The 12181-nt window shown below is 45.0% G+C and overlaps 1 protein-coding gene across 10 annotated transcripts in view; it reads left to right on the top strand.

Annotated features, from left to right (window-relative positions):
* Positions 1-12181, top strand: part of DCAF6 (DDB1 and CUL4 associated factor 6) — a 397587-nt gene that overhangs the window by 359074 nt on the left and 26332 nt on the right. For all 10 annotated transcript variants that reach the window (XM_075589478.1, XM_075589475.1, XM_075589477.1 and 7 more), the window contains one exon: positions 5088-5176. In XM_075589478.1, coding sequence (XP_075445593.1) covers positions 5088-5176 — 89 coding nt within the window. Of the gene's footprint in view, positions 1-5087; positions 5177-12181 lie in introns of those variants that run through there.

The following is a 12181-nucleotide window of genomic DNA, read 5'->3' as shown; positions in this document are numbered from 1 at the left end:
GAAAGTCTTATCTGTTTCTTGTAGTTGGAGGGGAAGTCTTCTCTGTTCCTGTGTTACTGCCTTTTCCTCAGGCTATATCAGCATTCAGGTTTAGAGGTGCTTTCACCCTTCCCCCCTCCCCCCCCCCTCGAGAGATGGAGCTCCAACCCTGGCGGGGCTTACAGGCGGTCAAAATTTTTTATTGTGTGGGTCCTGATGAGATCGACAGAAGACGTCTCTGGTAAGAGGATAATTATCAATATGCTACTCTATACATATACTAAATGATGGCACTAACATTAATATCCCATAATGTAAAGGGCTTTAACAGCCCAAGCAAATGAAAGTTAGCCTTCACTGAGTACCGGAGAAAACAAGCAGACATTTTACTATTACAGGAGACACAATATCATTAATTAACACCGATATTAAAATATACGCCAAATTGCTGGCCAACAGACTATGTCTCATCCTACCCAGACTTATACACCCAGATCAAGTCGGTTTTATTAAAGGGAGGAAAGCAGCGGATAATACCCGACGATTCATTGATCTGCTGGATTTGGCTAATACAAAACACACTCAAAGTATGTTGTTAAGTCTGGACGCAGAAAAGGCTTTTGATAGGATAGGCTGGCCCTATTTAAAAAAAGACGGTTGCGGCATTCGGCTTTGGGGATCGGATGAGTGGGGCGATTCTTTCGCTGTACTCAGGTCCTACCGCCAGGGTCATACATCAGGGCTACTCTTCTTCGCCATTCCAAATAAAAAGTGGCACGAGACAGAGGTGCCCATTATCTCCTCTCCTATTTGCCCTATGTATCGAACCTTTGGCGGCACAAATCAGACTCAACCAAGGCATCTCAGGGTTAAACGCATACTCCCAATCTCATAAGGCGGCCCTGTATGCAGATGATATCCTCTTGATTATCACAAAACCTCTTACTTCCTTGCCAAACCTATTTGACCTATTGCAAAGATTCTCGAGGATCTCGGGGTTCAAAATAAACCAGTCTAAATCCGAGGCCCTCAATGTCAATCTCCCCAGGCACATCGAGAAGTTACTAAAACTAAATTTCAAATTTAATTGGCAACAGAACTATATAAAATATTTGGGTGTCCACATCACCAAAAATGTCAAAGACATATACCAAGCAAATTATCCCAAATTGATTCGGACTCTAAAATCTGATCTACATAAATGGGCATCCAAGAGGATATCCTGGATAGGTAGGATACATAGCGTCAAAATGAATTTACTCCCCCTTATCCTATACCTCTTCCAGACGTTACCAGTGCCACTTAGAATGAAGGATATACACTCACTTCAATCTGAAATCTCTAATTTTATATGGGGAGGCAGAAAACCAAGAGTTAACAAAATAAATATGAAAAGACCTGTACTAGCTGGAGGCCTAGCGGTACCCTGCCTGGTATCATATTACAAAGTGGCACAATTAAGCCAAATTGTTCAATGGCAATCCAACCCGCAATTAAAAAGATGGGTGGAGCTTGAGAGTGCTGCCTGCTCGCCATTAGAACTCAACAGATTGATTTGGTTACCTAAAACAGTGCGAACGTACGCACATACTCCGCTAGCCTCAATGACCAACTCACTGTCAATCTGGGAGGATGCTAGGGTAAAGCACTCCCTCACGTCAAAACATACTATGATGGCACCCATATGGAATAATCCCGAGTTCGCACTTGGTCTACCGGGCAGTAATGTTTCAATCTGGAAACAGAAGGGTTACAATCGGATTAAAGATCTGGAGGGATATAATAGAAAGATCAAAACATTCGATCATATTAGGCTAGAAAAAAATATACCCCTTCAGAATTTTTTAGATACCTCCAGATCCGAGCATTTTACAACAAATTTGCCCCATACCCCCCTTTGACTTCCTTTGAAAAGCTCTGTCTGTCAGAGTCCGACACGAAGGGACTTACATCACAGCTATATGGAGAGGTGATCGGTTCTGCTGACCATGGTCATTAAATACCCTCTTTCAGATCCCAATGGGAATCAGACCTAGAAGAGGGTCTAGAGGATGAGGAGTGGAACGCTATATTCTTAGCAACAGCAAAGAGCTCCATTTGCACCACTCTCAAGGAGAACGCATATAAAGTCTTTATGAGATGGTACTTTACCCCACTGAAACTATCTAGGTTCGTGCCAGGAAATCAGAAATTGGATTCAGAGGATTTTTGACCTCTCAATACCCCCAGACACGTGGCTGTTCCTTCTTAACAGACCACTGACGGGCCTTACCAAAGCAAATAATAAACTAATTGCTCATTTTGCAACAGCAACGAGGTGTGAGATCGCAGCATTATGGAAACGCCCCGATATCCCAAACATTCCAAAGAATCGGAACCGCATGTGGTATACTTGCCAGATGGAAAAGTTGACGAGTTTAGTTAACGACACTGGCACCAAATTTCTAAAAGTCTGGACGCCTTGGTTGGCACAGACAGATATCCCGGGGATTGAAAAGGGCACAATCTGGCTATGATAGAAGTAGATGCGTTCTCCTCGGGAAGGGTTAGCTTCCCTCACTCCATATAATCAGACTCCAAGACAGCAATATGACAGCGTCAACAATAGAGAGTCAGAATAAGAAGCTAAGTGAAAGAACTCGATTATCGAGTGCCCGGCGATGGAATTGGCCCCCCAGTCGTTCCCGCCGCCTCCCCGGCCCACTCCTCATTCCCTACTCTTCCCTTATCTCCCCCCCCCCTCCCTTTTTTTTTCTTTTCTTTGTATGTTGTGTTCCTTTAGATACATTGTTAATTTGTTATTATTTCTTACTATATATCGTACTATAATACCTTTTACTCAGTTCAATATGAAACACCCGGCCAAGTAGGGCCTGAAAAGCCGGGTGCCCTCACTCCGTTGCCTCACTTGTTAAAATACATAGTATTTATGCGACAACATTTATTGTATGTATTGTATGTTTTACATTATGCCTGTACGACTCAATAAAATTTAAGTTACAAAAAAAACAAAAACCTTTTTTGTGTTTTCCCCTTTCAAGCAATCAAGCAGGGATTGCTAGTGTATGAGTTTCAAGGGGAGTTTTGCAGAGGAAACGTTGACAGAATGTGCCTAGGAGGTTGGGGTTCAGAGATACCGGTTCTTCAATAAATGTGTCCGGGAATCATGCTTGATTCTCGCATACATGTAGTCACATTGTCCCGGCAATAGTTCCCCTTGAAAACATAAGCGGACTCGCCACCAGGGTGCCCTGCTTCAGCACAACTCGGAAAGGAGAGTGAGGCACAGGGATAAATATGTATTGCTTTAGCTGAGGGAATCGATAGGTTAAGGGGGGTACACCCTGCCCAGCGAGTGCATTGGGATAGCTGGGGGGGATATGTGGCAGGCTTGCGCATGTCTCTTGGCTATTTCAAATTTCCCACTGACCCAGCTTTTCTACCCGGCTTGGTTCTGATTGGCTGCTTGAGAAATTTCCCACACGCTGATTGGTTGTCCGGTCTGCTTCTATTTTATGAATGAAGGAGAGAATACGATAAGAAGCCGTGAATCAATCAGATGGGGTGTTCCCCTTGAGTCAGAGCCGAAAGAGCGTGGACGGGCTTTTCAAACTTGCTTTGTGCGAAATAGAAAAGCAATCGGCTTAGATTTCCAGTCTGAAAAGCCTGCCCACCAGAGACTAAGTCCCAACTTTTGCGCCCCAAGTTCTCAGAAAAGAATGCAGCAGTTGCGTCTGGCTGTTTTTTCATTTTCGGGCATGCAATCAAGCAGGGATTGATAGTATATGATTTTCAAGGAGGAACCAAGGTGTGAATAAAAATAATGGGCGTTGTTTATCTCATTAGCATAGGCTTAACGCCATGTTAGGTTAGCACAGCGGTGCGCAAAGTGGGGGGCGCGACCCCCAGGGGGGGCGGGAGATTGTGCTCGGGGGGCGCAGGCAGTTGCAGAGGCCCCGCGCTCTTCCTCCAGGCATTTAAATTAAATGCCGGGGGATCGCGTGAGGCCCCTGCAACTGTTTACTTACCGGGATTAAGCCGTCTGTGTTGCGTCGCCATGGCAACGCGGCGTCAATAGACGCCGCGGCACCATGTGACCTGACGTCACACGCCCACGCAGTTTCATCTGACGCGAATGAAAGTAGGCAGGGGGGCGCGAGAGCCGGGGGCAGAGTGACAGGGGGGCGCAGCACAAAAAGTTTGCGCTCCCCTGGGTTAGCACTACTGTACCTTGCATTAGCTGTAAATAATGTGAGGGAGAGACTGAGACTGACTGAGATTATTTATGTTAATTTCCAATTCACTTATATACAGTACCTCCCCAATACATCTGAGATACATGGGAAATATGCCAATTTGGATATGCAAAGTATATTTATTCATTAACATTTGCATATTTTCCATGTATCTTATGACAAACTGGGTTAATATTTGCACAGAACAGAAGCAGAAATGTATCAAATCTACTGCATTATTTTTGTTTAATCTAGTGTAGTCATTTTTTGCACTTGTTTTGCACCTGAACTTTGACAGATATCTCCATTGTCCGGTTTAATATGTATTCCTTTTATTCAAACAAGACTTTTATATTTCTTTTATTTGTATTTTATGTAGGAAAGAGTGTATTCTTTCTATGTGGCCTATTCATTAATCTCCGATATTGCCCATGAAAAATCGCCTAAAAATTATATGCCGTTTTATTCAATAAATTAGTTTATAATTATCGATGTATACATTTTGACATCTTATGTACATGAACATCTTGCCAGCTTTGCTGCAATACCAGCTTGAAATGATATCAGAAATCTTACCTACCTCATGTATGTGAAATAGAGATAATTGAGACATTTCATAAACTCAACACCTGATGAAGGTGAGAGATATCCGGCCATTACTTTCCAGATGATGTGCAAACTCGCAGCTTAATGAATAGCCCATGAAAATGTAGCACGTTTGTCTAGTTTGCATACAAACTTAGCATTCTGTACAGAATTGTAAAGCCAGAACCAAACTGCGGCATAGACAGCTGTTTTCACACACAAATGCAGTTATCATAGTTGATGGATATAAATATAACCAAATGATTAAAAACAATGATCTCTCCTTAGTTTTAGCATCATCTGGAATTGACTACAATATTAAGATATGGTCACCACTTGAAGAAGCTCAGTCTTTCAACTGGAAACTTGCTGAAGAGGTAAGACTATAGTGATACTAATTTACACTCTTGATTTACATCTTTATAGCACATCAGGTTATGTACAGTACTGTATAACATTGATATACAGTGCTGGTGCCTTAATCACACTAAAAGGGGTACACCAAATGTCATATATATTTGTTCATTAGTAAATATATACACACACAAGAGACAACCCCCTCCAACCCCTCCCTATTACCAAAGGGGATAGTGAGACATTGTCTGTCAATGCCTTGCTAACCCATATGGCAAAGAAGGTGTTAGCACCCACTTTCTTCCCCCCGGTGGGCTTAACCATCCTGTAAAGGGAGCCCACCCCCATTACTAAAACATATTACTCCTACAACAACCCCCCTCTCCCCCTCTGTCAGAATAACTTACAGCTCTATTATTCATAGCTGGTTAATAGGGCTGTAGGAAAGTGTGGCTAGTGTTAGGAATATATTAACATCTTTGAAGCACTTAGGGGGAGATCCACAGAGCTCTGTTAGTGACTGTCACGGGAGACCAGGCATTTACACCTTTATACCAGGATCATATAGATGCAGCCACCAGTATCTGATCACTTGCCTGGGTAAAAACTAAGGCATCTCACAGTAAATTCCTCAACATTTCTGTGAGATTTCTAATGGCTGTCACGGGAGACCAGGTAATTTACACCTTTATACCGGGATCATTGATTGTGCAAAACCAAGAAGTAAAACAAACTGTAATTTATTCCTACTAACAGACGTACACACAGTGAATTAAAAATAACAAGAGGAAACATACTTACTGGGGATCTGGGTTAAAAAACTAACCTTTCCTAACTCAGATAGTCCTTAAAACAAAGTCTTTAGGTTACCGGGATGTACCCGCAAAAGTCCTGGAACTCAATTCAGCATTAATTAACAGACGCCACCGCTGTATCTGCTCTGGAGCTGCTGAAATCCTTTGACCAGGAGATAGTACCAAATGCCCTGGTACTCTTTTCAGTTTGTAGTTCCAGCCGCGACCGCTACGTTCTTTTCTGAGAACTTGTCCCCGGAAAGCGGGACTTAGAAAACTTCTTGGCTTGAAAATCTCGGAAGCCGGTCGCTGCTATTGCTCACAGAGCATCTTTTGGTGGTTTCAAATCTGCTGCTGCTATTTTGGCGCTTAAAATCTGAGTACCGGATTGGCTGCTGGGTTTCTTTTAGTATTTCAGATTCATTCATAAAATACTACAGCCAATCCAAGCGTGGGAATTTTATAACCAGCCAATCAGCTGCTTGCCAGTCTTCCAAACCCGGATAGTGGGTTCTTCTGAATGGAATAAGGGCTTGCGTGAGTTTGCCAAAATAGCCACTTATTATTCAGACGCCACCCGCGGGGCTAGGTGCCTCTGCGTCTAGGGAGCTGACCACTTGCCGGAATGGCTTGTATTCATCCCAGGACAAAGATACTTCACCCAACCATTCTGTTATAATGGCTTTCACACTTCTTGGGGCAAGTGTTGCTTTCAAGTCCGGATCTAGACCAGACCTGCTGGTACCAACTTGGTAGCCATTTGGTCTCTCAGGTTCCCAGGCTTGAAAATTTCCCGCTCCTGTAACAGTGCACAAAGCATAATACATTTTAAACAGACCCGTTTAATAAAATATACTTTTATACTGTGTCTTGCTAAAAATGTTTAAGTCTGTCTTTGGTGTCAGGGATAGAATAAGAATGTTTACTCTATTCTCACTAGCCATATCCCTGCCACGCTGTAAAAACCTGACTTTAGATTTTTACACAAAGTAAACCTTGCAGCTTTATCAGATTGCAGAGGAAATGGAGTCTCACACCCCCTAGTGGCGCTTCTCAATGCTGACCAAAGCCATAGTAAATCTGCTTGATGAACAGCCGTCAATATTGAATGATACACATATCCAAACAGTGGTATGACGGTCCCCCCAATAGCCTCAAAGGTGAGGTAAGTCTTGTATGGGACAAGGACCTTAATAAATGTTGTACTCACTGTTGATGTAGCATGACTTGTGGCTGATTCGGTGTGCTCCTGCTGGTTGAGTGGAAACAAGTTCAGGAAAAAAGAAGCGGTGCAACTCCCACGCAGGTAAGAACACAGACCAGGATAAAGACACTCAAGTGTAAGCTTTATTGACACCCGACAGCCCCAAAAACCACTCTGACGCGTTTCGCACGGTACACCGTGCTTTGTCAAAGAGAATATTCTCTTTCACAAAGCACGGTGTACCGTGCGAAACGCGTCAGAGTGGTTTTTGGGGCTGTCGGGTGTCAATAAAGCTTACACTTGAGTGTCTTTATCCTGGTCTGTGTTCTTACCTGCGTAGGAGTTGCACCACTTCTTTTTTCCTCAGCTTTATCAGATAGCTGGTGCACCCCCTGAACTTCTATACCAGGTTCAGGGTGACTGGGGCATGAACTGGGCATCCCCCCTTATACTAGGGACCCCTGTACCATTCTGGGGATACCTTGATCCCCTATGCCCCTTTTACCTTTCTGGTCTGTGCTGAAGCAGGGACTTTTGGCGGTGAGCTGCAAGAATGTTTTCAGGGTATGATTTTGTCTGGAGCACTGTGCTTTGATGTATCCGAGAATCTTACCTGATTCTCGCGTACATCTTTGGGGTATCCCGTAACTCGGGGACCCCGCTACATAGCCACAATCTGACAAGACTTTCTCCGCAAAACACACTGAAACTCCCAGTCCCGCAATCTCTGCTTGCTAGCACTCCTGGAAAGGCAAAAACACAAAAATACTGTATTGTCGCATAATTTACACACAGTAACAGTAATGCATATATGATAGTCGGGTCCAAGAGCTTAACTCTAGGACCTTAAAACATGTATCGGGTGTAACCAAGTGGGCTTGGGACTGTGTGAAGACTCCCCTGAACACACTACTGATAATTGGGGAACCCTTCCAGAGGGTAGCTATGGACATAGTGGGACCGCTGAAGATCCCTAGCTGGACCGGAAAGCACTACATACTCACGGTGGTGGACTTTGCTACCAGGTACCCTGAGGCTAGCCACCATTGAAGCTAGCACAGTAGCGAAGGTATTGGTTGTGATTTTTTTCTAGAGTAGTATTTCCTAGTGAGATTCTAAATGACATGGGGTGGCAATTCATGTCTGAATTGCTTCACTGTCCCTGGGATTCATGCAGGGTGACCCACCAGGGCACGACCCCTTACCACCCCCAGACAAACGGACTGTGTGAATGGCTCAATGGTACCCTGAAGCAGATGCTTCGGGCATTTATAGAGGCTGCAGGGAAAGACTAGGAGACTCATCTGCAGCATTTGCTGCTTGCATACCGAGAAGTACTGCAAGAGTCCACTGGCTTCTCACCCTTCAAGCTTCTATATAGCCGCAGGGTCTGGTATCCACTTGACCTATTCCATGAGGGATGGGAAGGGAAGACCACTGCTACTGATGCTTCTGTGTTTCAGTATAAAGTGGATCTCAGGGACTGGTTAGAAAGGCTCATGGGGTTAGCACAGGCTAACCTCAGAGAGGCTCAGACCAAGCAGATGCGTTGGTATGACCAACATGCCCATAGCAGAGAGTTCATCCCTGGGCAGCAAGTGCTTGTTCTGAAGCCCACTCAGCAGAACAAACTTATGGCTGCCTGGGCTGGCCCGTATATGGTTCTCCGGCGGATGAACGAGTGCAACTATGTTGTACAGCTAGATGGAGAGACAGGAGACATAGGACATATCACTTCAATATTTTCAGAGTGTGGCATCGGTGATGGCTATCTGTAGCCCTCCGATGGGGGACCTGGTGAGCCAAGCTTTGCCCGACCTCCTAGGGGAAGCTAGGCAAGGATGCACAGTAGAGCAGGTAGAGCTAGGGTCCCAGCTCAGTGCACTCCAATAGGTGCAAGTACGTGCTATGTTAGAGCTATGTTAAGCAGCATTGGGTCCTGTTCATAGATAAGCCTGGCAGGACCCATATCACTGATCACCCGGTCCTCACTTAGGATTAGAGACCTCCTCTGCATAAGGATGCCTATCGGGTTTCAGCAGAGGTGAAGGGGAGTATAAGAGAGGGAGGTAGAGGAGATGGTCGCCCTAGGGGTAATTGTCCCATCTTAGAGCCTTTGGGCTTCTCCGGTAGACGGAACCACTCGGTTCTGTGTGGACTACCAGCAGCTCAATGCTCAGACAGTGTCAGATGCTTATCCCATGCCCCGAATGGATGAGCTTTTAGATGAGCTTGCGGGTACAAAGTATCTGACCATTATGGATTGGTCCAAAGATTATTAACAGATCCCTCTGACCCAGGAGGCACAGGAGACGTTGACGTTCATCACTATGAGTGGCTTATATGAATTCTTAGTTATGTCTTTCGGGATGAAGAATGCCCCAGCTATATTCTAACGCCTGGTCAATAGGTTACTGGAAGGGATGCAGAGTTTTGCAAGGGCATATCTGGATGACATAGCTGTGTTCAGTAATTCCTTGGAAACCCACTTAGTGCATGAAACGATTTAGGGATGCAGGTCTGACACTTAAACCTATCAAGTTTCTAGTGGGGATGGCAGAGGTTCTGCATCTGGAGCACCGGGTGTGGGGAGGGCATCTCAAGCCAGAGCCGGCTAAGGTAGAAGCTATCATTCATTGGCCAGTGCCCCGAACCTAGAAGCAGGTCATGGCTTTCTTAGGCACTGGTTACTATAGGAAGTTTGTCCCACAGTATAGTGCCATTGCCAAACACTTGACTGACAAAACAGAAACGACTCTCTCGGTTCTGATAGCCTGGTCTCCTGCCTGTGGGGAAGCATTCCAGACACTGAAGACTGCACTGGCTAGTGCTCTCATTCTGGCAGCTCTAGATTACACAAAGCATTTCCTTGTTCAGACTGATGCCTCCGACTACGGTATCAGTGCTAAGCAGTACTAAGCCAGGTGGACGAGGAGGGGGTGTCACGGGGGGGGGGGGTGTCATTCATTGAACAAAACAAGATAATGAAATAAATTGTAAATTTATTCACAGAAATAGGCATACACACAGTGGAATACAAAATAAGGACGAAAAGCACACTTACTTGGGAACTGGGGTCAAAAACTAGACTTTCCCTACTGTAGGGCACCCTAAATAAGAGTTTTTTCTTTGACCGGGACTTAGCACCAAACTAAAAGCCGCTTGAAATCCCGACCGTTACGTTCGTTTCTGAGAACTTGGCCGCAAAAAGCGGGACTTTCAATCTCCCCTTGAAAACGCTTGCGCGATTCAATGCTAGGATTCCCTGCTTCAGCACAGCCTGAAAGGTAAATGGTGCATAGAGGTTTGTGGTATCTCTGAAATAGTAAAGGGGTCCCTAGTTTAAGAGGGGATTCCCAGTTAATGCCCAGATCAACCAGAACATGGTATAGGGGTTCTGATGGTTCTCCAACCATACACAAGGTTGCAAGGAGTTTTAAAGTCTAAGTCCAGTATAATGTGTGGGGAATGTGTCTAGTAGGAATAAAGTGTAAGATTCTTATTCTATTCCCCACATCCATAAGACTTAGAGAAGTATAAAGTATATATTTTTTAAACAGTATGTTTAAAGTGTGTATATGCTTGTACACGGTATATGAGCTGGGACCATTTGGCTACCAAGCCTGGTGCCATCAAGTCTACTCAGGTCCCGTACATGAAAGCCTCAGATGTAGCCAAGTGGGAAAGCCATTTGGGTACCGGAGTTAGCCTCAAGAACTTATGTCCTGGGGTGAATGGAAGTCATTGGACCACCATTTGCCCAAACCCAGACTTTCAGGAGCCTAACTCATTGGGTGGCTTCTGAATGACAAGTGGCAGAGGTACCAAACTGGAGCATGCCCTTGTCAGATTCTGAAACCACGCTTGCCCGGCTTCAGTAGACTGGCAGCACTCTGATTGGCTTGTAGGAATATTCCGACACACGGATTGGCTGTAGTATTTCATGAATGATCTCTGAAATATATAAGAAACCCTCAACCAATCCGGAGAGCAGATTCTAAGCGCCAGAATAGCATTGGCAAATTTGAATGTACGAAAAGATGCTCTTGGAGAAATAGCAACGAGCCAGCTTCAGATATTTCAGGTCGAGAAGTCCCACTTTTTGCGGCAAAGTTTTGAGAATTGACCGTAGCGGTCGCGGCAAGGATTGCAAGCCGAAAATAATTCCAGGACGTTTGGGACTAACTCCCGGTCAAGGGACTTCAGCATTTCCCCGAAGAAAGAGAGCGGTGTCTGTCGCGGGAGACGAGGTTTATCAACACCTTTTAATACTGGGATCATTGATTGAGCAAAGCAAGGAAGTAAAATAAATTGTAATTTATTGCAGGAAAAGACATACACACAATGTAACACAATTTACAGTGTTAACACACTTACTGGGAACGGGGCTAACGTATAAACTTGTCCTTTCAACGAAATTCTCAAAAGTGACCTCTGTAGGAGCCCTTTCCAATGACCGGGAGGTACTCACGAAAGTCCGGGAACTGATTTCGGCATGCAATGCTAGACGTGACTGCTACGTTCTTCAGAAGTGGGACTTAGAAAAATTCTTGAGTCAAAATCTTTGAAGCCGGTTCATATCTATTCGATACAGAGCACCTTTGAATTTTCCACTGATGGTTTGGCGCTTGGAATCTGTGCTCATCATTGGCTGCAAGGTTTCTTATGGTTTTCAGGGTCCCTTTCACAAACCTCTACAGCCTATCAGAGCGTGGGAATTTCCCTGCCAGCCAATCACTGATTTGCCGGTATTGTAAAGCTGGGTGGGTACCTTTTCTCATTCTGCAAAGGGGCATGCACCAACCTGGCTCCTCTGACTCTTTGCATACTGAGCCCACCCACTGTCCAGGCTCCACAGAGTCTGGGTTCTGGCAAATGGTGTCCGGATAGCCCTGTGTTAGCCCAGGATGTGGGTACTCAAGCAGAACTGCAGCACCCCTCCTGTTCTAACACTTTGGCATCTCTGAGGCTTTCAAGTCAGGACTCTGCACAGACCCATAGGCACCAAGCTTGGTAGCCATCTGGTCCCT

Source organism: Ascaphus truei, chromosome 3 (genome assembly GCF_040206685.1).
Source record: "Ascaphus truei isolate aAscTru1 chromosome 3, aAscTru1.hap1, whole genome shotgun sequence".
Classification (NCBI taxonomy): domain Eukaryota; kingdom Metazoa; phylum Chordata; class Amphibia; order Anura; family Ascaphidae; genus Ascaphus; species Ascaphus truei.
Note: the sequence above shows the minus strand (reverse complement) of the source record. Positions and strands in the feature narration are given on the sequence as shown.